The 26,356-nt window shown below is 42.2% G+C and overlaps 1 protein-coding gene across 1 annotated transcript in view; it reads right to left on the reverse strand.

Moving 5' to 3' along the window:
* Positions 1-26,318, reverse strand: part of RIMKLB (ribosomal modification protein rimK like family member B) — an 83,234-nt gene extending 56,916 nt beyond the window's left edge. Inside the window, exons 1-3 of the mRNA XM_032270377.1 lie at positions 25,991-26,318; positions 23,078-23,908; positions 10,783-11,072 (exon numbers count right to left, since the gene is read on the reverse strand). Of these exons, the coding sequence (XP_032126268.1) occupies positions 10,783-11,016 (234 nt within the window). The 5' untranslated portion in view covers positions 11,017-11,072; positions 23,078-23,908; positions 25,991-26,318. The remainder of the gene's footprint in view (positions 1-10,782; positions 11,073-23,077; positions 23,909-25,990) is intronic.
* Between the last annotated feature and the right edge of the window lie 38 nt (positions 26,319-26,356).

The following is a 26,356-nucleotide window of genomic DNA, read 5'->3' on the forward strand; positions in this document are numbered from 1 at the left end:
GAAGGCATGTGCCTATAATCCCAGCTACTTGGTAGGCTGAGACAGGACAATCACTGGAGCCCGGGAGGCGGAGGTTGCAGTGAGCTGGAGATCATACCACTGCACTACAGCCTGGGCAACAGAGCAAGACTACGTCTCAAAGAAAATGAAAAAGAGAAAAGGAAAGAAAGGAAGGAAGGGCAAGCTGCATTGAAAATGGTAGAAAACTAGACGGTATTTTATTCACCCTTGCCCTACCCTTTCCACCATGCAGAGCTGTCTTGATTTAGAAGACTTTAGGCAGCTCAAACTGGAGAGTGTAGGGCAGATCTCATTAGCAATATTCAGATCTGTCTAAGGGCTGGTCCTCTGTTTCACCTAACTAGGCTCTCATGTTGGAAAAGCTGCAAGCCAACTACAGCCCAGCAGATACCTGGGGCAAGCTATGATAGCTGGAGACATGCAATGGACCATCTTAGGCCCCGGGGCCAAGCTGGAGTGAGACTGTTTGGGAAATTAAGACATCTAAAAGCAGCCAGGGTGGCTGGGCACTGTGGTTCATGCCTGTAATCCCAGGACTTTGGGAGGCTGAGGCAGGAGGACTGCCTGAGCTGAAGAGTTCAAAACCAGCCCGGGCAAGACAGCAAAAACTGTCTCTACTGAAAAATAAAACAATTAGCCCGTCGGGCATGGTAGCTCATGCCTTTAACCCCAGCATTTTGGGAGGCCAGGAGATTGAGACCATCCTGACTAACACTGTGAAACCCCATCTCTACTAAAAATACAAAAATCAGCCAGGCGTGGTGGCATGTGCCTGTAGCCCCAGCTACTCGGGAGGCTGAGGCAGGAGAACGCTTGAACCCAGGAGGCGGAGGTGGCAGTGAGTCAAGATCATGTCACTGCACTCCAGCCTGCGCAACAGAGCCAGACTTCATCTCAAAAAAAAAAAAAAAAAAAAATTAGCTGGGTGAGGTGATACATGCCTGTAGTCTGAGCTACCTGGGAGGCTAAGGTGGGAGAATCACTTGAGCCCAGGAGTTGGAGGCTGCGGTGAGCTATGACTGCAACATTGTACTCTGGCCTGGGTGACAGAGCAAAAGACCCAGTAACACACACACAAAGAACAAAAGCAGCCAAGGTCAGTCAAAACACATGCTCAAAAAAGGCCTGACAATTTCTTAAATTCTTGTGTCAGTATTATCCCAAAGGCTTGAATGTGCATATTTCTCCAAAGATATAAAAATGGCCAATAAGTCCATGAAAAGATGCTAAAAATCACTAATCACTAGGGAAATGCAAATCCAAACCACAGCGGGATAATACTTCTACCTATTAGGATAGCTATCATGAAACATAAGTTGACAAAGATGTGGAAAACTGAAGCCCTTGTACACTCCTGACGAGAATGCAAAATGGATAAACAAAATGTAGCAAAGACATAAAATGAACTATTAGGCCAGGCATGGTGGCTCATGCCTGAAATTCCAGTACTTTGGGAGTCTGAGGTCATACACAGGGAAATTCTGGGCAAAAGAGGGCAGGTCGCCGGTGAGTGCCCCATCCTCACGCTGAAAAGCCTGGTACCATGGCCCAAAGTGAGAACTTACATCCCTGTTGTCCTGTTCTAATGCTGCCTTTTCCAAAACCACCTATGGCCTGCCTTGCCCTGCTCCACCCTCCATACTGTGCCCATAAAAACACCAGGCTCAGCCAGCAGACAGAGGAGAAGCAATTGGACATTTGAGACTATAGTTAGTCAGAGAGAAGGAGCCTGACTTCAGAGAACAGTTTGAGAGCTCAGCTTCAGAGAGGAGTCCTGATGGGGACAGCTGGACTCCAGGAAAAGATTACCTTCCCACTCCATCCCCTTTTCAGCTCCTCTTCCTGTCAAGAGCCACTTTCATCTGCAACAAAATACCCCACATATACCACCTTCAATCTGTCTGTGTGACCTCAATTCTCTTGGACACTGGAAAAGAATCTGGGTGCCACAAGTGTGGGTGCAAAAGGCTGTCACACTGACCATCCACTGAGCTGTTAACTAAGCCGTCTATGGATGGCAAAGCTAAAAGCGTACTGTTACACTTCCTTAGGGGCTTTAAAGATTGTGGGTACCCTACCCTACATGCTGCAGCAAGGCCAGTATGAAGTTTGCTCTTGCTGGCACCCAAAAGCACTTGCCCTGGCTCCTGTACCTGCATACCTGCGCTCCCCCTCCCATAGTAAGTAAGTGGAGTTCACCCTTGCTGGTGCCCAAGCACTCCAGTTTCCACCTACAAAGCTGTTAGGGAAATATCCTTTTTCAGAAGCAGGTGGAACATTTGAGCCTAAAAGTTCAAGACCAGCCTGGGCAACATGGCAAAACTCTGTATCTTTTAAAAAAAAAAAAAAAAAAAAAAGAAGAAAAGAAAGAAAGAAATGAAAAACCATACATACAAAATTAGCAGAGCATGATGGCACACTACTAGGGAGTCTGAGATGGGAAATTGCTTGAGCCTGGGATGTCAAGGTTGCAGTGAGCCAAGATCATGCCACTGCATTCTAACCTGGGAAACAGTGAGACTCTGTCTCAAAACAAACAAACAAAAAGCATAAGCAGAACTTCCAGTTTCTGTTAAGCTTACAAGACTAACCTACAAACTTGCTCGGATTTTACTAGAACCTAATCCACCTAGGGGGAGGGAAAAACAAAACTCCAGCCCCCTCTGGACATTATGTCCCACCTAAAAGGGAATAAAAATAATTCGGATGCACTAGTTATGTTTGTAGTCCAGAAGTAGAGGCTTACCAAAAGGCAGAGACCTAATCATAGGATGCTTCACCTTCCCCCACACCTTATCACTATACCACTAAAGGCCTATTTACTCCAGTTCCTTTTACACAGTTCCCACCTTTCAACTAAAAAATACAAGGTATATGAACAGGCAAAAACACAGTATGAAGAAACTAAACCAGAGTCAGAAATTAAACTAACCAAAGATAGATGTAGCAAGACTGGTAGAATTTTAAAAGACTGTGATTCATATGCTAAGGACTTCCACAAATGTAGTAGACAACATGCAAAAACTGATGGATAAGGTAAAGAGAGATACAGGAATTCTAAGGACTGGTTCTAGGATACCCCATGGATATCAAAATGCACACAACAAGCTCAAGTTCCCCTAGTTGGCAATGTAGAACCTGTTGATACCAAAAGCTGGCCCTGACTGTGGGTTTTGCATTCCACAAATGTATACATGTACTGATAAGACAAATATATTTCATCCTGTGTTCAAAAATAATAGACTTTTTTTTAAGACAATGTCCCATTCTGTGGCCCAGACTGGAATGCAGTGGCAGTCTCAACTCACCGCAACATCCACCCTTGGGGTTCAAGTGATTCTCTTGCCTCAGCCTCCCGAGTAGCTGGGATTACAAGCGCCCACTACTGTGCCTGCCTGATTTTTATATATATATATATATATTTTTTTTTTTTTTTTGAGACGGAGTTTCGCTCTTCTTACCCAGGCTGGAGCGCAATGGTGCGATCTCGGCTCACCGCAACCTCCGCCTCCTGGGTTCAGGCAATTCTCCTGCCTCAGCCTCCTGAGTAGCTGGGACTACAGGCACGCACCACCATGCCCAGCTGATTTTTTGTATTTTTAGTAGAGACGGGGTTTCACCATGTTGACCAAGATGGTTTCGATCTCTTGACCTCGTGATCCACCCGCCTCGGCCTCCCAAAGTGCTGGGATTACAGGTGTGAGCCACCGCGCCCGACCTGATTTTTATATTTTTAATAGCGACTGGGTTTGACCATGTTGGCCAGGCCGGTCTTTAACTCCTGATCTCAAGTGATCCCGCCTGCCTCAGCCTGTCAAAGTGCTGGGATTACAGGCGTGAGCCACTACATCAGGCCAAAAATACTAGATTTTTGATCTGCATTTGGTTGAATCTGCAAATGTGAAATTCAGACGCAAAACCTATGGATAGAAAGTGCCAACTTTGGCTGGATGGGGTGGCTCATACCTGTAATCCCAGCACTCTGGGAAGCCAAGGTGGGCGGATCACCTGAGGTCAGGAGTTCAAAACCAGCCTGGTCAACAAATAGTAAAACCTTGTCTCTACTAAAAAAATACAAAAATTAGCTGGGCATGGTGGTGCATACCTGCAGTCCCAGCTACTTGGGAAGCAGAGGTAGGAGAATTGCTTGAACCCAGGAGGCAGAGGTTGCAGTGATCTGAGATCTAGTCCCTGCACTCCAGCCTGGGAAACAGAGCGAGCTCCTCTCAAAAAACAAACACATACAGTACAACCACCTTGGAAGACAGTGTGGTAGTTTCTTACAAAAGTAAACATATTTTTACCATATGGTCGAGGAAAACTGTGCTACTTGGTGTGTACCAAAAGGAGCTGAAAACTTATGCCCACACATACCTGCACACAGATGTTTAAACCACCTTTATATGGCACAAGCCCTATCCAGCAGCCACTACAGAGCAGGGCTCCCCTTAGCTCCCACCTTCCCTGCCCGCTTGCGGCCTCTGTTAGGGCTGGTGTGCCCTGCAGACTCAGAACACATGCAAAGGGGCCAGCTGCAGACTTGCGGCAGATGTAACTCTAGGATGACTCGAAAGTAGAGCATCCCTTGCCCTCCTGGGAAATAAAATTGTAACGAGCAGACAGTCTGCATATGGAATTTTCAGAAATGTCTTTACCTGAGTGAGAAGCCTGCCTCCATCATGACCTGGGATGTCTGACACCTGTGTGTAGCAAGTAATTTTCTTCTGGATGTTAGCAAGCTGCTGAAGTAAGATAATCCAGTGCTTGCCATATCACAGAAACAACAATTTAAACAACTACCAATGCACGAAAGTACATTTATCAGCGCTAAAGAATCAATTGAGGAATTATAGTACCTGGAGGTAGCACAGAAGTAAGACAAGCGCATTAAAGAGGGTAAGGACAGTGTCACATTACCCACATCGCCCCTCCAATAACCGTAAGCAGGAGAATGAAGCAAGTAACAGATGTGCCTTAGATCCCAACACAAGCCCTTTATCAATAAAACCCAGTGACAGGCAGTCCCCCATAGCCCCATACTCCAGGCTGGTAACTGAAGACTTCGTTTCTAGGCAAGGACCTACAGATCCAGCCTCCAGCCCTATCCCAGTATCACCATTTGTAGACCCAGGTGCCAAGCCTACATGCCAAAACCTGGCCAGTCCCTACAGACTCGGGCTCAGGATCTGAGTGATGCAATTATGAAGCTAGACTCCAGGCCCAGTGCTGCAAACCCAAGTGCAGTCCAAACCATTCAGAGACCACACCATACAGAAATCTCTGGATGAGCTGACTATTGAAAGGCTTTCTCTGCTAAAGCCACTGGGCTGGAATAAGTATGCAAATCAACAAATACACAAACACCAACACTTGGCCTCAGGATCATTAAAAAAAAAAAAAAATCAGAAAAAAGAACACCATCAAATAATAAAATACAGCAAAAGTAAATGATCCTAAAGAAATAGAGATTTACAAAGTACCTAACAAAGAATTCAAAATAATCTTATTAAAGAAATTCAGTGAGCTGTAAGAGAATACAGACACAGAGCTAAACAAGTTGAGGGAGAAAAAAACAAACCAAATGAGACGTTCAACAAAGAGAATCATTTAAAAAAATCAAACGAATTCTATAGCTAGAGAAAACAAATGACTGAATTGAAAACCTCCCTAGGGAGTGAGCTTGAAGACCAATCATCTAAAATCACTAAATCAGTGAAAGAGAAACAAAAAAAAAAAAATGAAAAAGACTGAAGAATGGCCAGATATGGTGGCTCACGCCTCTACAAACCTAGCATTTTGGGGGGTTGAGGTGGGCACACTGCTTAAGCCCAGCCTGGGCAACATGAGAAAATCCCAACTTGACAAAAACAAAACCTAGCCAGGCGCGCTGGTGCGTGCCTACAGTCCCAGATACTTGGCAGGCTGAGGTAGAAAGACGACTTGAGCCAAAGGGCTCTACCAAGTGGCTTCCCCATCTCTCTCCCTCTCCTTGGGCCTCCCTATTCCTTGTGACAACAATATTGAAATTAGGCCAGTTAATAATCTTACAGTGGCTCTAAGTGTTCAAGGACAAGAAAGAGTCACATATCTCTCACTTTAAATTGAAAGATTAAGTTTAGTGAAGAAGACATTTTCAAGGCCGGATTAGATGGCTCATGCCTGCAATCCCAGCACTTTGGGAGGCTTAGGCAGGTGTATCACCTGAGTTCAGGAGTTCAAGACAAGCCTGGCCAACATGGTGAAACCTCATCCCTACTAAAAATACAAAAATTAGCAAGGCGTGGTGACAGGCGCCTGTAATCCCAGCTACTCGGCAGGCTAAAGCAGAATTGCTTGAACCGGGAGGCGGAGGTTGCGGTGAGCCAAGACGGTATCATTGTACTCCAGCCTGGGTAACAAGAACGAAACTCCGTCTCAAAAAAGAAAAGAGCTTAACAAGGAAAATATAATTCTGCTAGCCCAAGGACAGACCTACAACAGGCAACAGCATAGCACATTATGCATTATTTTAACACAGGCATATATTGGAGTGAATGTTTCACAAGTTTTTAACTGATGAAGTTACTCAACAACAACAAAAAACCTTGGAGGATTAGACAATAAAGAGATGAAGAAGATTTGGGAGCAGCAAATATAATTAGAGCCATAATTCTTAAAGATTAATTTGACTACAGTACATTAGAAGATGAATTTAAAGTGGAAACAAATTTAGAGGTTACTCTCTAATATTCAGTCAACTTAGATTTCGTTAGCAGTAATAAGAACCGACATTATTTCAGATATATTACAAACAAAACAGACAAGTCTTTTACAACATTATTATTTGCAAGCAAGGGAGAATGAACAACAAAGTTCGCTTCATGATTTCTTCAAGCTTAGGCTAGGAAGAGGATACCATTAATAGAAAAGGCTAATACTGGAGATAAAACAGATTTGTAAGGGAAGTTCAAGAGAGAAATTTTACATACACTGATACAAACGGAGAGGCAATGAGGGAAAAAAAAAAAAGCAAAAGAACTTCTATGCCTTCTCATTTACAATTATACCCTCCCTTTAACTTGACTGTGAAAACACTGCTTGCATATATGACGTGTAACATTTTTAAAACAGCTTTGAAATATAATTGACATATTGTAAAATTCATCCATTTAAAGTATAAAACTGTGGTTTTAGTATTTTCACTGTATTGTACAAAACAGTCACAATTTTAGAACATTTTCCTTATCCCAATTTGTTTAAATCTCTCCATTTAACCCTGTGAAAGAGGCTGTTTCCTCATCTGTATAATGGTAATATCACCTCCCCCACAAGACATGAGAGTTAAATAATATATGAAAAATATATTAAAAAAAAAAAAAAAAAAAAAGCCCTCCTAGGAATGCCTGAATGTATAGGAGGTACATCAACAAAAAAATCTCAAAACTTTATAAATTAGATTTAACACTACAGGGGAAAAGTACGTTTCTAAAGATTTTTAATATCAAAATGATAAAAGTTATGTTTAATGAAGATATGAAAATGCTAGAGAGGAAAAGACAATTTTGAAAAAGAAAGAGATATTGAGGTGGGAAGATGCCTTGAGCCTGGGAAGTTGAAGCTACAGTGAGCTAAGATCACACCATTGTACTCCAGCCTGGGTGACAGAGTGGGACCCCTTCTCAAAGAAAGAAAACAAACAAACAAACAAAAAAACAGAAAAGAAAGAAAAAGCTAGAGGGCTAACTGAAGTCATTAAAATTTGAAGCCATGAAAAGCCCCACTCAGGTACCCCTTTCTCTCACAGGAGAGAGAGAGCTGATCTTTTTCTCTTTCTGTTACCTATTAATTAAAATATTGGTCTTAACCTTGCTGACGCCTATAATCCCAGCACTTTGGGAGACCAAGGCGGGTGGATCACAAGCTCAGGAGTTCAAGACCATCCTGGCTAACACGGTGAAACCCCATCTCTACTAAAAATACAAAAACTTAATCAGGCATGGTGGCACGAGCCTGTAGTCCCAGTACTCAGTAGGCTGAGGCAGGAGAATTGCTTGAACCTGGGAGGCAGAGGTTGCAGTGAGCCAAGATTGCACCACTGCACTCTAGCCTGGGCAACAGAATAAGGCTCTGTGTCAAAAAAAAAAAAAAAAAAAAAAAAAAGACACGTTAATGGTAAGGCTAGCTCAATGAGAAAAAGGTAATATTACAGAGACAGAGAAGCTGAGGTAACAAGACAGTTTTGACAGAAAAAAGTTAGAAGGGCACAGAAATGCCACTTGAGCATAAAACGAAAATGTTTACTAGGTAACTGTGAAAAATGTTAAGAGCAATGGTTTTCAACCCTAGATCCTTTTCAACCTATACACTTTTAAAAAACAGAGATGCCCGGTCAGGTGCGGTGGCTCACGCCTGTAATCCCAGCACTTTAGGAGGCCGAGACAGGTGGATCACCTAAGGTCAGGAGTTCAAGATCAGCCTGACCAACATGGTGAAACCCCATCTCTACAAAAATACAAAAAAATTAGCCAGGCATAATGTTGTGCACCTGTAATCCCAGCTACTCGGTAGGCTGAGGCAGAAGAATTGCTTAAACCTGGGGCGGGGGAGAGGGGAGGAGAAAAAAAGAGACGCCCATTTCTACTTCCCAAATTTTGTGTTATTACTTGTTAGCCACTAGATTTCATAAGGAACTACGGCTATAGCCTTTGGTTTTCCAAATTCCAGATGTTTTGTGGGAGTGGTGTTGAGTGAACTAACGTTTTACACTGGTATGTCTCTTCTCACACAGACTTCACAAACATGGCTCTCAAAACAATAGTGTCTGAGTTTCTGACTCCAATTTTAATAATAACTGTATATACACTTACACTGAAAAAGCTGTGTAAGTTGAACAAGCATGTCACAGATAATGAGTTTTAGAGATTTACCTTGATTTGATCAAGGGTCTCAGTCACAGATATGAGAGGGGTACAACGTACATTCATACTTTTCATTCATAACTTACCAAAGTGATAATAACTTTACATTTACTTGTGTGATTGTTTGACTCATGTTAACCTTATCCTTTAGAATACAGGGGGACGATATCTTATTTCATATACCATACCACTATCAAGCACATAGTAAATGCTTAAATAATACTTAAATGAAAGAATGAAATAGACTCTATCCCAGATCTCCAGAATCTACATAACTAGGTATTGGACCCTGTGTATCAGGGAATATAAACTGAAAAGAGAATTATGCTGAAAATGAAATAGTGAGCATCATCCTCATAAAGCTAGAAACTACATTCAAGAAAACAAGAGTAGGCGGGCATAGTAGCTCATGTTGTAATCTCAGCACTGTGGGAGGCCGAGGCAGGCAGATCACCTCAGTTCATGAGTTCAGGACCAGCCTGACCAACATGGTGAAACCCTGTCTCTACTAAAAATACAAAAATTAGCCGGGTGTGGTGGCACGTGCCTGTAATCCCAGCTACTCAGTAGGCTGAGGCAGGAGGACTGCCTGAACCCGGGAGGCGGAGGTTACAGTGAGCCAAGATAGTGCCACTGCACTCCAGCCTGCTTAACAAAGTAAGACCCTGTCTCAAAATAAAAGAACAACAGTACTTATCCATTTAAGCGGAACAACAAAGAAACATCTATGGCAATAACAGATACCAAAAGTACTGTTGATGAAATAAATGTTACAAGACAATTGAAAATAAAAGTGATGTTTTCTAAGAGATAATACTTAGTGTGATACTCAACCTATGGTAACATTTTATTAATTTAGACAGGCCTCTAGATCGGTTAAGTAGCCTGTGAATGAAATTATCCTACCATGGTAGATAAAGGTAAGACTTTATTATGTTTTGCATAGCATTAATTCTCATAATAACTGTCTTTCTCCACTTCATTGATTAGGAAATTAAATCACAGGGCTTCAGTATAATTCTAGTCACAAAGCAAGAAAGCGATCTAAGATGTATGAAATTTTTATATCATTAAATTATGAAATATTTTCTGAAAGCCAATCAAAAATTCCATTTATGACACCATATAATTCTCCCTGACAGAAACTACCAATTTAGCTACAACAAGCCAGCCATAAAACTTTCAAAAGCAAAAATTTTGAGTTTCCTGAAAATCAGTTTTAAAAAAAAGTGATAACTTTTAAAGAAAGTGAAATTCACTAAAGAATTTCTCTATTCTTTCAGGATATCTTCCCCTTACGATCCTAAAACAAATACAAACTACTAGAAATACTAGAAATATTTATCATTAATTGAGTTAAATCATTAAGACACTTTTACCTATAAGAAAAATCGTGTTAGTTTATATTGCATGTATAAAGTATTTTACACAAAGGAATCACTTGGATTTAATTCATTATTCAAGTATCACTCAAAGAACCTCCAAAGATACAAATTTCCTTAGGAGTGCCTTATAAACAAGGTATTTCAAAACAAGAAGACAGTAAAAATGAAAGGAATTAGAGAATCAGCTTCACTTTTATTTTTAAGAGACTGTGTCTTACCATGTTGCCCAGGCTGGACTCAAACTTGCGGGCTCAAGCGATTCTCCCACCTTAGCCTCTGGAACTTCACGCATGGGCCTACTTTGTTTTATTGTTTGTTTTGAAAGTCATCTTTAATTTCCCTCACAACTGTTTCCTAACACAGTAAGTTAATAAATATTAGTGTTTACATTTACTTCCATAAAATGTATTAGATCTTGTAATTAGCAGATACTTAGTAATGACAAGGCTAACAATTCCTCTGTCCTAATTATTCCTAAAACATGCAAATTCATCATATTCTAAGTAAAAATCCAAAAGATCACTTAGTATAGACTTACCCAGGTTTCCTTGCTCGATTGTCAGCACCACCTCATCCATCACCACAGCCCTAAAGTCCAGTTCCTCCTCACAACATTTGGCCTTCAATGCTCGTAAAATCTCTTTTTGAGGATAGTCTTCCCTGATGCGACGATCTGTCAAAAACCACAACTTGGCAGCCACGGAGCTACACATCTTGATCAGCTTGTGCTTCCTTGCCTGGATTATTTCCTCTTAGATGTAACGTCTATCTAGATGGAAAAGAAAATATACATACAAGGTAAATCAAGAAATCTACTCGATTTCTGGATTTCATACAAGTAAATGCCGTGATTATAAACTAATTACACAAACAGGAAAAAACAAGTGGAGAGACACTATTTCTTTTTCCCTTTTATTCAAACTAAAATGTTTATACACTAGTAATATGGAAACTGACCACCTCTTCAGAAATAGGATTTCTCTATTTTTCCTTGGGGAAGCTACCTCTGCAACTTAATAATTATAGCTGGTCACTTAGCACAAACTTTAAATACCATTCCCAATATTACATATTATCTAGGAATGCAGTTTAATCTAACCACTGACTTTTTGTTTTATCTCCTCCCTCAACATTCTGTTCTTGATATAAAATGGAATTCCAATCATCAATATATCTCCATCTTTCCAATCATTAGAAATCCCACGTAAGTACATTTTTGTATCTGTGGTTAACTTTATATTCAATTTTCTTCCCTGGTTTTGTTATAGGTATGCAGAAAAAAAAAAAATAGGTAGTAGCACTTATCTTACTAGGTAAGCTTCAATGATGAGGTCATTTACATAGTAGCTTCAGCCAAAATAAATAATTGGAGAATGAGCAAAAGAGCTCTAAATAACCAAAATAAATGTTCAGGTCCATTCACAAATTTCATTTATTTCAATCAGAGGACAGCATGCTCTTACTCAATGTTTTTATTCTTTCTATAAATAGAATTTTTAAAAATAAACGCAGTTGTTTACTAAAATGCATAAAGGGACTGTTTTTTCAGGCAGTGTTGCTTCTGAGTTTGTATCATGAGCAATGTAACATTAAAAATCATCTTCCTGAGAAGCAGAAAAGTTACAAGTTTCAGAACAAGCAACAAAAAGACTTTTTTAAGTGTTTACAAAAAAACAAAATGTCAACTATCATTGAAGTATAATTCCAGATAATACTGCACAACTAACACGAAAAAAAAGTCCAGGGCAACGAGTGCAGGAAGAAAAGGCCATACAGCAGATTCCTGTAAGAGGCAGCTGGACATGGTCCACCCTTCCAGGTACCAGCAAGAAGGGCCTGCTCCACAGTGCACACGGTTTAAAAGTAGAGTACTGCTGGGCAGGGCACCACCAGATCCAATGGCACACATTCCCAAGCACTTTGAAATACCAAGTCTGCCACACCTACTTCTCTTTTAACCCACCTACCGCCCCATAATCTATTGCCTCGAAGGCATAAGTCTCTGTTAAGCAGGATATCTAAACGGGTTATGACAGTAACTGAGCTTACTTACATGCTAGGAAGGAACTATACTAACTTAATGTCAGATGCTCCAGGGTTAGCAGTTCTGAATATTTAATAATTTTCTATTTTTAATTATTTTTTGAGATGGAGTTTCACTCTTGTTGCCCAGGCTGTGGATATGGTATTAACTCACCTTACACATAGGAAGGAACTATGCTAACTTAATGTCAAATGCTCCAGGGTTAGCAGTTCTGAATATTTAATAATTATTTATTTATTTATTTGAGATGGAGTTTCACTTGTGTAGCCCAGGCTGGAGGGTAATGGCATGATCTCAGCTCACTGGAACCCCTGCTTCCAGCGATTTTCCTGCCTCAGCCTCCCAAGTAGCATGTGCCACAATGCCCAGCTAATTTTGCATTTTTTTTTTTTTTTAGCAGAGACAGGGTTTTGCTATGTTGGCCAGACTGGTCTTGAACTCTGACCTTAGGTGATCTGCCCACCTCAGCCTCCCAATGTGCTGGGATTACATGTGTGAGCCACCACACTTGGCCATATTTAATGATTTTTAAAAATACACGTTTTATTCTTTCAAATATGTTTATTCTTTTAAATACCATATTCCCTCCAATTTTGGTCAATTTGTAAATTATAAAGTATAATATTTGTGCTAAAGTTTGTAATATTTAAATGTTATTAGGCCAGGCAAGTGGCTCACATCTCTAATACCAGCACTTTGGAAGGCAGAAGTGGGAGGACAGATAGAGCCTAAGTGTCTGAGACCAGCCTGAGCAACATGGCGAGACCCCGTCTCTATGAAAAATTAAAAAATTAGTCAGATGTGGTGGCATGTGCCTGTGGTCCCAGCTACACAGGAGGCTAAGGTGAGACTACTGGAGCGCAGGAGGCTGAGACTGCAGTGAGTTATATTAGTGTCACTGCACTCCAGCCTATGACAGACCAAGATCCCATCTCAAAATAAATAAACAAACTTATTTATTAGAAGATAAGGCCAGGCATGGTGGCTCACGCCTATACCTGTAGTCTCTACTAAAAAAGAAAATAAAAAAATTAGTCGGGCGTGGTGGCAGGCATCTGTAATCCCAGCTACTAGGGAGGCTGAGTCAAGAGAATTGCTTGAACCCAGGAGGTGGAGGTTGCAGTGAGCTGAGATCATGCCATTGCACTCCAGCCTGGGCAACAAGAGTGAAACTCCATTTCAAAAGAAAAGAAAAAAAGAAATGAAGACAAGGACCAGGCCCATTAAAATGAAAAATAGATAAACACTATGGCTTCCCTACAACAGGATATTTCACGCATATTACAGGCAATAAGCCTTATCCACCCTCCTCCTTGAACAGAATGTTTCTGCTACACTTCTATGAAACTTTTCTTGAAAAGAGATTTCCATTTTAACAGCAGTATGGGAAAGGTACAGAGTAAACCTGCACTATCATTTCAACCTGATAGGACAACTTTTTATTATGGGTTGCACTTCAGTCTCTTCCCTGTGGACAATCACAGGGAAGGCCACAGTGTGTCCCTGACCAGACACTGTATCCAAAGAGATAACTATGCTCATTAGGAAGAGAGGTTATACCCACACAGGGCCTTCCAGGGCACTTGGGAAGGTCTCACGCAGAAAGTAAAACTCCACAAAAGAAAAAGTTACACCAGAAAGTCTGACATAGAATATCCTCAGCTTCCCTTGACAAAGGAACTGTAAAAATGCCCTAAAAATGTCTGTAATCAGTAGTTATTAAAAGACTCTATCACTGACCTCCAATACTCTGAAGCTATGTCCATGCCTTGGCCTGACATCTAACTCTTGAAACTCGTCCGTTGGCAGACTTTTTTTCTTTTTTTTTTTTCCCCCTGAAACAAGGTCTCACTCAGTCGCCTAGGCTGGAGTGCCGTGATGCAATCATAGCTCACTGCAGCCTCAAACTCCTCGGCTTAAGTGATACACCTGTCTCCTCTGCCTCCCAAGCAGCTGAGACAGCAGAAGCAAATCATATCAGGCTAATTTTTTTTTTTTTTTCTTGAGAGGGAGTCTCCCTCTGTCATCCAGGCTGGAGTACAGTGGGGCAATATTGGCCCACTACAACTTCTATCTTCCAAGTTCAAGAGATTCTCCTGCCTCAGCCTCCTGAGTAGGGATTACAAGTGTCTACCACCACCTGGCTAATTTTTGTATTTTCAGTAGGTATGGAGTTTCGACGTGTTGCCCAAAGTGATTGGAGTTTTACTGGTGTGAGCCAACAGGCCTGACCTCTAATTATTTATTTATTTTGGGGGGTAAAGATATGGTCTCACTATGTTACCCAGACTGATCTCAAACTCTTGGCCTCAACCAATCCTCCCACTTTGGTCTCCCAAAGTGCTGGGTTATGGTTGTGAGCCACCATGCCCTGCCAATTGATGATTAATTTCACCACACTGTAGGATTTCACCTGAGTGTGGCAGCTGCTGCCCCAATAGCAGACAAAATGGAATGTTATAGTCACTAGCAACTGGAAAGTAGAAACATTCTGCTGCTGCTGATATATGAGTAGTCAGAAATTACATGGGCTACAACAGTGTTTCCAATGATTCTGAACTCAGAAAATAGTAATATTTCCCTCTGAAGAGCCACAAAGCTTTCAGTCAACATGTTTTTCTAGGCCAGGCATGGTGGCTCCTACCTGTAATCCCAGAACTTTGGGAGGCCCAGGTGGGCGGATCACTTGAGGTCGGGAGTTTGAGACCAGCCTGGCCAACATGGCGAAACCCCATCTCCACCAAAAATAAAAAATCAGTCAGGCATGGTGGTGCATGCCTGTAATCCCAGCTACTAAGGAGGCAGAGACAGGATAACTGCTTGAACCCAGGAGGTGGAGGTTGCAGTGAGTGGAGATCGCGCCACTGCACTCGAGCCTGGGTGATAGAGTGAAACTCCATCTCAAAAATAAACAAACAAACTGGCAGGGAGCCTCACTTTGGGAGGCTGAGGTAGGCAGATCACTTGAGGTCAGGAGTTCAAGACAAGCCTAGCTAACATGGTTAAGATCCCGTCTCTACTAAAAATACAAAAAAACAAACAAACAAAAAAACTAGCCAAGCATGGTGGTGCATGCTTGTAATCCCAACTACTCAGAGGCTGAGACAGGAGAATTGCTTGAATCCAGGAGGTCAAGGCTGCAGTGAGCCCAGATTATGCCACTGTATTCCAGCCGAGGAAACAGAGCAAGACTCCAACTCAAAACAAAACAAACAAAAGAACACATTTTTCTACATTAAGCCTCTGATTACCAGGTATAGTAATCCCTCCTTATCCACAGGGGGTAATTCCAAGACCCCCAGTGGATGCCTGAAACTGCACCATACACACACACACACACACACACGCACACGCACACGCACACACACACACACACAGTTTCTTCCTAAACATACATACCTTTGATAATGTGTACATTACACACAGTAAGGGATTAAAAATAAAACAATTATAACAATATACTATGATAAAAGTTATATGAATGTGGTGTCTATCCCATTCTCTCAAAATACCCTATTGTACTGTGTCGGTGGTAACTGAAACCACAGAAAGTGAAAGTAGGGAAAGTGAAACCTGTCCAGTGGCACACTCCCATTCCCACAGGAGGACATGTGGCTGGACTTCCTCGGTGCCCACGCAATGGAGCCTCCCCAAGGGCTGCTGCAGCAATAGCTGCTCGCCTTCTTAGGGCTGCTCCAACTGGATTCACATCTGAGATGCCAGAAACACTGGGTGAAGTCTTCAATCCTAAAGGTAGAGGCTCCAGGTGTGCCTGCCTGCTTCTGCCCCCTCAATGGTTCTCGCCCAGCCTTGGGCACAGCTGTTTCCTCTTAACAGAATTTTAAAACATCTACTTTTCTACCTTTCCCATCTGTTAACATCAAGAAAAAGAAAAAAATGCTGAAAAGAAGTCAAAAGGATTCTAGTAAATCTAAACAGTACAGGAGCTCAAAAGTACACCAATAAAATGACAGTCCTGCTAATGATCCCGAATCTGTAAGTTCAGATAATATTCACTATTTTAAAAGACAGTACAGTCCTCTATAAAATAAAATGGTTACTTTTTTCCTAGTAGTTTAAAGGAGTAAGCTTGGTTACCCAAAAAGATACCTGTATGAAAATATTCTCCAGTCACCAAAGATAAATGCATCATTTGCAAATGTCCACATATAGATGAGTACTATATAGTATTCTCCCTCTTAGAATGTAAACTCAGGTCAACCAATCCCATCCTCTCTTTAGTTCCTCCAGTGTATCAAGAAAAACAATGTATAAATATCAGATGCCAAATAAATACTGCTGAAAAAAGTACCTGTTTTGAAATAAAGAGAAATTCTACCAAGAGAATTTCTTTTTGAGACAGTTTTCCCACGCAAACTTCTGGATCAGCATACCAATAAAAAACAGCCCTGAATCTTGGAAGACTCAGTCAAAACTAATTGGAAATCTCAAAGTGCTTCATCCATCCTCTGAAATAGGAACTAAACAGACATTTGTTTCACTACGTAAGATTTCCTACATTTTTTCTAGGGTGGTATTTTAGAAAGTACCACTTTTTTTCTCCCAACTTTTATTTCCCATTATTAGACCAATCCTAGGATTAATTTATTTTTCTACTTTAAAATTTTTTCAAGTCAACATTCTGGGATCTAATACTTAGTGTTCTGTTTCTTATTGGATCAAATTTCCTTAATAAACAAAGGAAAAATTCAATGTTGAGAGTCAAAAATCTCAAAATACACTACAAATATTTAGAGTTTCCAAAAGGATATTTCAACATATTCTGTACAGAAGACAAATGACAGCATAAAAGATTTCTATTACATCACAGAGTAAGAGGAAAAAGTTAAAATGAAAGATCATTTCTCTCCCTCTCATCTTTCTTGTGAGGACCCTTCCCAAAAGTATTTATCCTAGTATAGAAAAACCAAAAAATCACAATCTATCATCTGAAGATATTGTTACCTCTTACTACTAAGAAAATTCATAACATACAAGCTCCAAATTCCAACTACTGAAGAAAATACATAGACTAATATATAATAGAATTTCTATAGAATTCTATTGTAACATATAACTTTAATAGCATTTATTCCATTTGTCAATACAGACTTGCTTTGGGAATGACTGTACATAGGATAAAAAAAATAAAGACTTGTTTTCAATATTATTCACTCTTGGATAGGAATCACAGAGTTGAATCAGGTTTGTGGAGAGAACAAATTTGTGTCTCTTACGAGTGTGATATTACAAAATACATATTTGATCTTCCACCCTGTTTCCTGGCATACTAGTCCGAAAATCATCAGAATCTCCAAAATGATGTCTTTCTGTATACTAATACTGACTGATGGCTGGCAGCCCCTAGGCAGCTTTAGTATGGGGGCTGATCACCAGAAAGACCAAGGCATGATTAGAGGGGTTGGAAACTTCAGTCTCATCCCCTAACCTCTGGAGAGGGGAGACAGGCTGACGGTCAAGTTGATCACCAATGGCTAATGGTTTAAATCAATCATGCCTATGTAATGAAGTCTCAAAAAAAAAAAAAAAAAAAAAACAAAACCAAAGAACTGGGTTCAAAAATCTTCTCAATAGCTGAACACATAGAAGATCCTGCTGGAGGGTGACACACCCAGAAAGGGCATAGAAGCTCTGTGCCTCTTTTCCACGCCTTGCCCCACATATCTTTTCATCTGTATCCTTTATGATATACAGGTAAACATGTTCCCTAAGTTTTGTAAACTGCTCTAGCAAATTAATTGAACCCAAAAACGGGGTGGTGGTAACTCCAACTAAAAGCCATTCAGTGTTCCGGCTGAAGTCCAGAGGCCTGTACTGGAGGGGGGCATGGCAGGGGTTTGTTTTGGGGACTGAGTACTTAACTTGTGGGGGATATAGTATCAGAACTGAATTAGAAGACACCTAGCTGGTGTCCATTGCAGAAATTATTGTGGGTAAGGAGAAATCCCTATCAATGGGTCTTCAGTCTGTGTTGATCGGTGTTGTTGAAAGAATATGAAATAACACGTGAATGTTTTTTCCACACTTTCTCATCAGTTTTAGGTATGCTGTCAAGACTCTTTTTCTGTGACTTTCCTCCTGATATCTCTCCTTCTGTACATAATCCCCAGAGTTTTTATTCTTAAACTCTGCTTTCCACTTTCTAGAAATGTGATCTGAATCCAGGTTTCAACTATTACTGACCTACTGACCCACTAGATACCCCTTTCTCTACTAAATTTCAGACTCTATTTCAATGAGCCTACAGGGCATCCCTAACTAAATGCCACCCACTATTGCCTCAGTTGAGCATGTTTTTAAAAAAAAAAAAAAATGGGTGTGGTGGCTTATGCCTGTAATCCCAGCACTTTGGGAGGCTGAGGTGGGCAGATCACCTGAGTTCAGGAGTTTGAGACTAGCCTGGCCAAAATGGTAAAACTCTGTCTCTGTTAAAAATAAAAAAAATTAGGCGGGTGTATTGGCGCACATTTGTAGTCCCAGCTACTGAGGGGGCTGAGGTGGCAGGATCACTTGAACCCACAAGGCAGAGGTTACGGTGAGCTGAGATCACACCATTCCACCGCAGCCTGAGCGACAGAGTGAGACCCTGTCTCAAAAAAAAAAAATTGATTTGGTAAGGAAAATGGCGTTTTATAAACTCAGCCTCCTGAGTAGCTGGGACCACAGGCACACACTGCCCCACCTGGCTAATTTTTGGTAGAGATGGGATTTCATCATATTGCTCACCTGAACTCAAATGATCCACCCGCCTCAGCCTCACAAAGTGTTGGGATTACAGGCATAAGCCACCATGCCTGACCCACAAAACACTTTCTATATATATTTTGTCACTTACTCTGTATATAATAATGTGAGATCATTTCTATTATCCCAATTTAAAGAAAAACCAGCCCAAGATATCACAAGACTCTAGCCTAGAATTAAGATTTTCTATTTCTCTATGCTTTTTTCCTACAAAGAAATCAGAACCATCAAAGCTAATTTGAATAAAAAAATAAATTCACATTTTGAGTAATTATATGTACCAAATACAATGTGAGATGGTTTATTTTTATCATTTAATCCTCACAACCATCCCTCTCCAGTGTGTTACCGTCTTCATTTGGCAGTGACGCTGTTCTAGCACAGAGGTTAGGTAACTTGTTTAAAGTCACAATTAGAAAGTGTTAGGGGCCAGGCACAGCGACTCACACATGTAATCCTAGCACTTTGGGAGGCTGAGGCAAAAGGATTGCTTGAGCCCAGGAGTTTGAGACCAGCCTAGGCAACACAGTGGGACCTCATCTTTACAAAAAATAAGCACTTTGGGAGGCTGAGGTAGGAGGACTGCTGGAGGACATGAGTTTAAGACTGGCCTGGGCAACATAAGAAAACTCTGCCTCCAGAAAAAAAAAAAAAAGTTTCTCTGTAATCCAAACAACATTGCTTTTTTTGAGAGGGAGTCTCGTTCTGCTGCCCAGGCTGGTGTCCAGTGGCTTGATCTTGGCTCACTGCAACCTCCACCTCCTGAGTTCAAGCAATTCTTCTTCGGCCTCAGCCTCCCGAGTAGCTAGAATTATAGGTACTCGCCACCAGGCCCAGCTAATTTTCGTATTTTTAGTAGAGACAGGGTTTCATCATGTTGGCCAGGCTGGTCTTGAACTCCTGGCCTCAGATGATCCACCCACCTCAGCCCCCCAGAGTGCTGGGATTACAGGTGTGAGCCACAGTGCCCAGCCGCTAAACACTTCTAATGATTTCACTTAATAGAAGATACTTAAATCAAATTTTTTTTTTTTTTTATGAGGCGGAGTTTTGCTCGTTACCCAGGCTGGAGTGCAATGGCGCCATCTCGGCTCACCGCAACCTCCGCCTCCTGGGTTCAGGCAATTCTCCTGCCTCAGCCTCCTGAGTAGCTAGGATTACAGGCACGCGCCACCATGCCCAGTTAATTTTTGTATTTTTAGTAGAGACGGGGTTTCACCATGTTGACCAGGATGGTCTCAATCTCTTGACCTTGTGATCCACCCACCTTGGCCTCCCAAAGTGCTGGGATTACAGGCTTGAGCCACCACGCCCGGCTCATCAAATTCTTTGTGGCACAAAATTTGAAAACAAATCCTAGACTTGACGCACAGTACAGTTCAAAGTCCCAAAGTTTCCCATATTAAACATGATAAACGTCTAGCCTTCTGCCTAAATTTTCTTTCTAGATATTACTTTGAAAAAGGACTTAGAAAGCTATTCATTTACTCTCAAGCCCAAGGCTTTACAGATATGGCTAACTAAATCACATGTCAAAGAAATAAACAAACAACTGAGAACTCTGAAGCCTCAGGGAAGAATTCCAAGGTTGCTATTTGGTTGAACCTGCCTGACTTTTCAAAATGCAGTTTTCTGATAAAGTATGAAAAATTCAAATACTCCCCAAAACTGGAGTATGATAGAAATAGTCTGATTTTATTTTATTTTATTTATTTATTTTTTTGAGACAGAATCTCGCCCTGTCGCCCAGGCTGGAAGTACAATGGTGCGATCTTGGCTCACTGCAACTTCCATCTCCCAGGTTCAAGCAATTCTCCTACCTTGGCCTCCTGAGCAGCTGGGATAACAGGTGCTCGCCACCACGCCCAGCTAATTTTTTTTTGTATCTTTAGTAGAGACAGGGTTTCACCTTGTTGGCCAAGCTGGTTTCCAACTCCTGACCTGGTGATCTACCCGCCTCAGCCTCCCAAAGTGTTGGGATTATAGGCGTGAGCCCCTGCACCAGGCTGAAATGGTCTGATCTCATACAGCAATTCTATATTCCATTTTAGAGACTGTATTTCTAAATTTAAAGGAACATGAAAAGCTAGCATCAGAAGGAAAAAAAAGAAATGTATGAAGCTGAATACAGAATAAAAGCATTTAAGAAAGGAACAGGTCTGAATCTTTTTTGTCATAACTTGATATACTGACACTTTTGAAATAAACAGTAGTAAAATTAATCAGGCATGTAAATGTTTAAACAGATTTTTGTTTTGCCAGCTCATCAATTCACAAATTAGTATACATTTCCTAAGAATCTAGTAGACTCCTCCAGATACTGCTGGGATAACTGACAGATGAAAAATACAGGGATTACCTAAATTAGTCTGTAAACTCCATGAAGACAGAACCCATAACCATTTTATTCCCTGCTGTTATCCACAGTGGGAAACGTATAATCTGATATGTAACACTGAGAAGGGACAGAACATATTTTAATAATCTGCTATATTAAGTTGTAAAAGAGCATCAAAAAATCATAGCTATTTTAATATTAAATATCAGGGAAATGTGTGTCCCCATAAGATATACTTATTTTATTTTTGAGATGGAGTCTTGCTCTTTAACCCAGGCTTGAGTGCAGTGGTATAATCTAAGTTCTCTGCAATCTCAGCCTCTCGGGTTCATGCAATTCCCCTGCCTCAGCCCCCTTAGTGAGATTACAGATGCACGCCACCATACTTGGCTAGTTTTTTAATTTTTAGTAAAGAAGGGGTTTCGCCATTTTGGCCAGGCTGGTCTTGAACTCCTGACTTCAAGTGATCCACTACTCTCAGCCTCCCAAAGTGCTGGAATTATAGGCGTAGGCCACAGTGCCTGGGCTCCATAAGATCTAAATGTAGTTATCTAAAATTCATATTTAATGTTTCAGGTTCTCTCAAAAAAAAAAAATCAGGTCTAATGCTTACTTTCCATAATGATCACATAACTGATCGAGAAATAATGAGCTTTGCTAACAAAGTTAGAAGAAAAAACAAAAACATCATTTCAGAAAGAAGAAAAAAGAAATAAACAGATGGGTTCCATGCAGACCAGCCTCTAGGGGAGTAGAGCTGGCTAGCTCTGTGGCTTTTGTCCTCCAAGCCAATTTTGAGAGGGGAAAAAACACTGGAAAAGAAAACATTAAAAATAACATCATGGCATTAGTTACCATGAAGCCAGAAAGTCAGTACTTTTCTGCAAACCTAACACGTACACGGATACATATGGCACATAAATCTGAAATGTATTATGTACAGACACTTTTGGAGGTACTATCTTATTTCTTAACAATCCCTAATATGACAAGCAGGAAAATCCATGTAATGAGAGACAATTTTCAACATCTGTACATAATCTCCCTACTCAACCTCTCCTGAAACAACTGCACATATCAGCAGAGCTAACATTTAAAAATAATACTTTTTTCACTGTTCCTATCACAATCTCCTCCTCCCTCAGATTCTAAAATAACATAGTACAGTTTTTTGTTTTTGAGACAGTCTTGCTCTGTTGTCCAGGCTGGAGTGCAGTGGTAAAATTTTGGCTCACCGCAACCTCCACCACCCAGGTTCAAGGGATTCTCATGCCTCAGCCTCCTAAGTAGCTGTGACTACAGGCATGCACCACCATGCCCAGCTAATTTTTACATTTTTCACAGAGATGGGGTTTCGCCATATTGGCCAGACTGGTCTCCAACTCCTGACCTCAAGTGATCCACCCACCTTGGCCTCCCAAAGTGTTGGGATTATAGGTGTGGGCTACCACACCTGGCCACATAATTACAATTTCTGAACGCTCTTTTCTCACATGCTTATGACTTAATCCCACTTGCAAAATTTCTTTGTAAACTAATCTGCATTAAAACAAAGTCCTTCTATGAATGTATAGCCCTAAAGTGCCCCCAAAACAGTTGTCAGCAAGCAACATACAATAAAACTCACCCTCCTTACTTTATGTTTGGTTCTCTCTCTTCACATGTTGTTCGTGGTTATAGAAGTTCTTCCTCCACCCATTTTCACTCAGTTTATGTCTCTATGCCTGCTCCCCAGAGGAAGATGATAAAAGCTACTCCTGCTTCCCAAAGTGTGGGACAACTGGCTCTGCTCTGTCCCCTTTTCCCGGCCCCTACCAGTGTTCATGGTTGGTCAGTCTTTCTGCTCACAGAGAGAGGAACTTTGAGAAATAAATCTAGTGACTTACCCCAGCAGCAAATCCTAGGTGGATACTTGTGAAAAGGGTAATTGGGAGATATTTTAAAAGATATGTTTCTCCATGTGCCACAACAAACCAACGCCTTAAGCTGGGTTCGTTTTCACTGATCAGAGAAAATAATGTCCACTTTAGTGTTTCTTCACGGTATTGCTGAGAAGGAGTAGAAGATTTCTAAGACTTTACTGGTAATTTCCCTCTGGAGAGGAAAAGGGGTCTGATTGAGAAGGGAAAAAAGAAGGGGATAATTTCTTGTCACTCTCCCTGCTCCTCCCTAGATGCTACTACTGACAAGAGCATATTAAATAAGGACTCTAATGGAAACATGGGCAAAAGAAGAAGCTATCCACTAAAAGCTAAAATAACTAGAATTTCAGCTGGTAGCCAATGGGTTAAAGGTAAAATTCTCAGCTCCTTACCCCCTGGCAGGGGGCAAGGCAGGAAGAAAAAAATGGCTCTTGACTGAGTGGAGGATTGTATGTGACTGAATTTGCTGTTCCCCTTCTTGGTTCTGTTCTCAGAATCACAGACTGCCCCCCTCCCTGATAAGCGGACTCCAGCACCTGGTAGGGGTAAGAGAAGACAAGAGAGAAAAAAAGGGAGACAGAGAAAGATAAAAAACATCAACAGCCATGTTGCCAAACTAACAACTAAATAAATGACATGAAAGAAGGAAATTAACAGCACTAACCAAGATAGAAAGGAATAAACATAAGATTGATAACCTCAAGACAAAATAGGCCTCATCCCCTTTCACACACTAACCAAATAAAAGAGTAACTATTAGAAAAGAAATTTATGATTATTTTTAAAGTTAGAGGTTTACATACTAAAATTTAGGAATTAAATGTTAAATCTGCACGACTGGAATTTCAGACAGTGTTTTATTTCAAAGGAATATCTTAAAAGTATGCTGATAATTGTTTTTAAGAAATCAATTTATTATTATTATTTATGTTTGAGACTGAGTTTCGCTCTTGTTGCCCAGGCTGGAGTGCAATGGTGCAAACTCGGCTCACCACAACCTCCTCCTCCCGGGTTCAAGCGATTCTCCTGCCTCAACCTCCCAAATAGCTGGGATTATAGGCATGCGCCACCACGCCCGGCTAATTTTTACATTTTTTTTAGTAGAGACGGCGTTTCTCCATGTTGGTCAGGCTGATCTCGAACTCCCGACCTCAGGTGATCACCTGCCTCGGCCTCCCAAAGTGCTGGGATTACAGGCGTGAGCCACTACGCCCAGCAAGAAGAAATTATTTATTTATTTATTTATTTATTTTTTTTGAGACGGAGTTTCGCTCTTGTTACCCAGGCTGGAGTGCAATGGCGCGATCTCGGCTCACCGCAACCTCCGCCTCCTGGGTTCAGGCAATTCTCCTGCCTCAGCCTCCTGAGTAGCTGGGATTACAGGCATGCACCACCATGCCCAGCTAATTTTTTGTATTTTCAGTAGAGACGGGGTTTCACCATGTTGACCAGGATGGTCTCGATCTCTTGACCTCGTGATCCACCCGCCTCGGCCTCCCAAAGTGCTGGGATTACAGGCTTGAGCCACCGCGCCCGGCCAGAAGAAATTATTTTTAAAACTAGAAGAAATGACCTTTAAGCTACCCAACATTGTGAAAGGAAAAAAAAAAAAATGAGATTTAAAAACATTTAAATTTCAACGGTTATAGTTAATAATTAGCAACACTCATAAACATAATGAACGTATCAAGCCCACAAAAAAAGAAAAATCTTCACAGTAGGCTACCCATATACTTTCATTACCGATTTAGAGTTCAACTCAACTCCACAAAGATGTGGTAACAATATATGTAACCAATGGGAAAATGACAGCATATTTAAAGAATTTACACAGCAGTTGCATTGAGCACGGTTAGCGTAATAACCCCACTCACAGAATTACCGCCCCATCTCTATTCGCAAACACGCATGGGATAAAAGAGTGGAATTGCAAACGTGTGATCAGAAACATGGATATATTCATAAGATTGAAGTTGTTATCGTCCTGGTGTGTGTGGGGGGGGTGAGGGGAGAGGAGTGTGATATTTACATCATGCTCAAATTTTTAAAAAATCAAAACTAGGCAAGCAATTATGTGGTCACCCCCTTCTCATTCAGAGGGCTGTCAAAAGAAGAGGTGGAAAGACTGTCACACTCCCTACAATTTACACGTAAGGAGGAAAACAGTAGCTGCGGGACCGCACCACAGGATCTGTGAGAAGGGATGAAAGGCGGAGGGGGCCGCCGAACTGCGGGGACAGGTCAGCAGCCGGCGCTCCGGGGTTACCACACCCCCTCGCCGGCGGGGAAACCGGGCTCCTTCCACGGCCGAGGTCGCCGCCCCCTCCACACGGCTCGCCCGGTCTCACGCACACGCCACGGGCCGGCGCCTCCCGGCACACGCGCGAAGGCCGGGCCCCGCCTCGCTCCCCAAACACTCCGAGGCGCGGCGACCGCCGGCCTCCACCAGCCCCGGGCCCGGGCGCGCTCGGCCCGGTCCCCTCCCCGGCCCGGTTCCCTCCCGGCCCAGCCCCCGCTACTCGGGAGATCCGTTCCGCCGAACTCGCCCACCCGGGAGGGCGCGCCCCCGCCCCCGCCCCACTGCTCCACACGCGGGGAGCAGCCACCCCACCGCTCACCTGGCTCGAGGGGGCTCCTCCCTCGCTCTCCGCCGGCGGAGCCGGGCTGGGGCCTCCGGGGAAGCGCGGGCCGCCGGACGGCTGGAAGTGGGGGAAGGAGAGGAGGGGGAGGGGGTCGGGATTCCGGGAGCCGCCTCCTTTCTCCGCCGCCGCCCGCGGCTCCTGCAGCCAGGCCGCGCGTCCTCGCACACTCGCCGGCTTCCTCACAGCCTGGCGCCGGCGGCCTCTCCCTCACCCCACTCCCGCACACTCTCACTCCCACACTCACACCCGGCCGCTCCTCGTTCCCTCACTCGCCTGTCGCGCGCGCGCGACCCCGCTCACACACAGCGCGCGCGACGCCGGCGGAGACCGCCCCGCTCCCCG

This window comes from Sapajus apella, unplaced genomic scaffold (genome assembly GCF_009761245.1).
Source record: "Sapajus apella isolate SASKATOON/1434 unplaced genomic scaffold, GSC_monkey_1.0 scaffold209, whole genome shotgun sequence".
NCBI classification, from domain to species: Eukaryota; Metazoa; Chordata; class Mammalia; order Primates; family Cebidae; genus Sapajus; species Sapajus apella.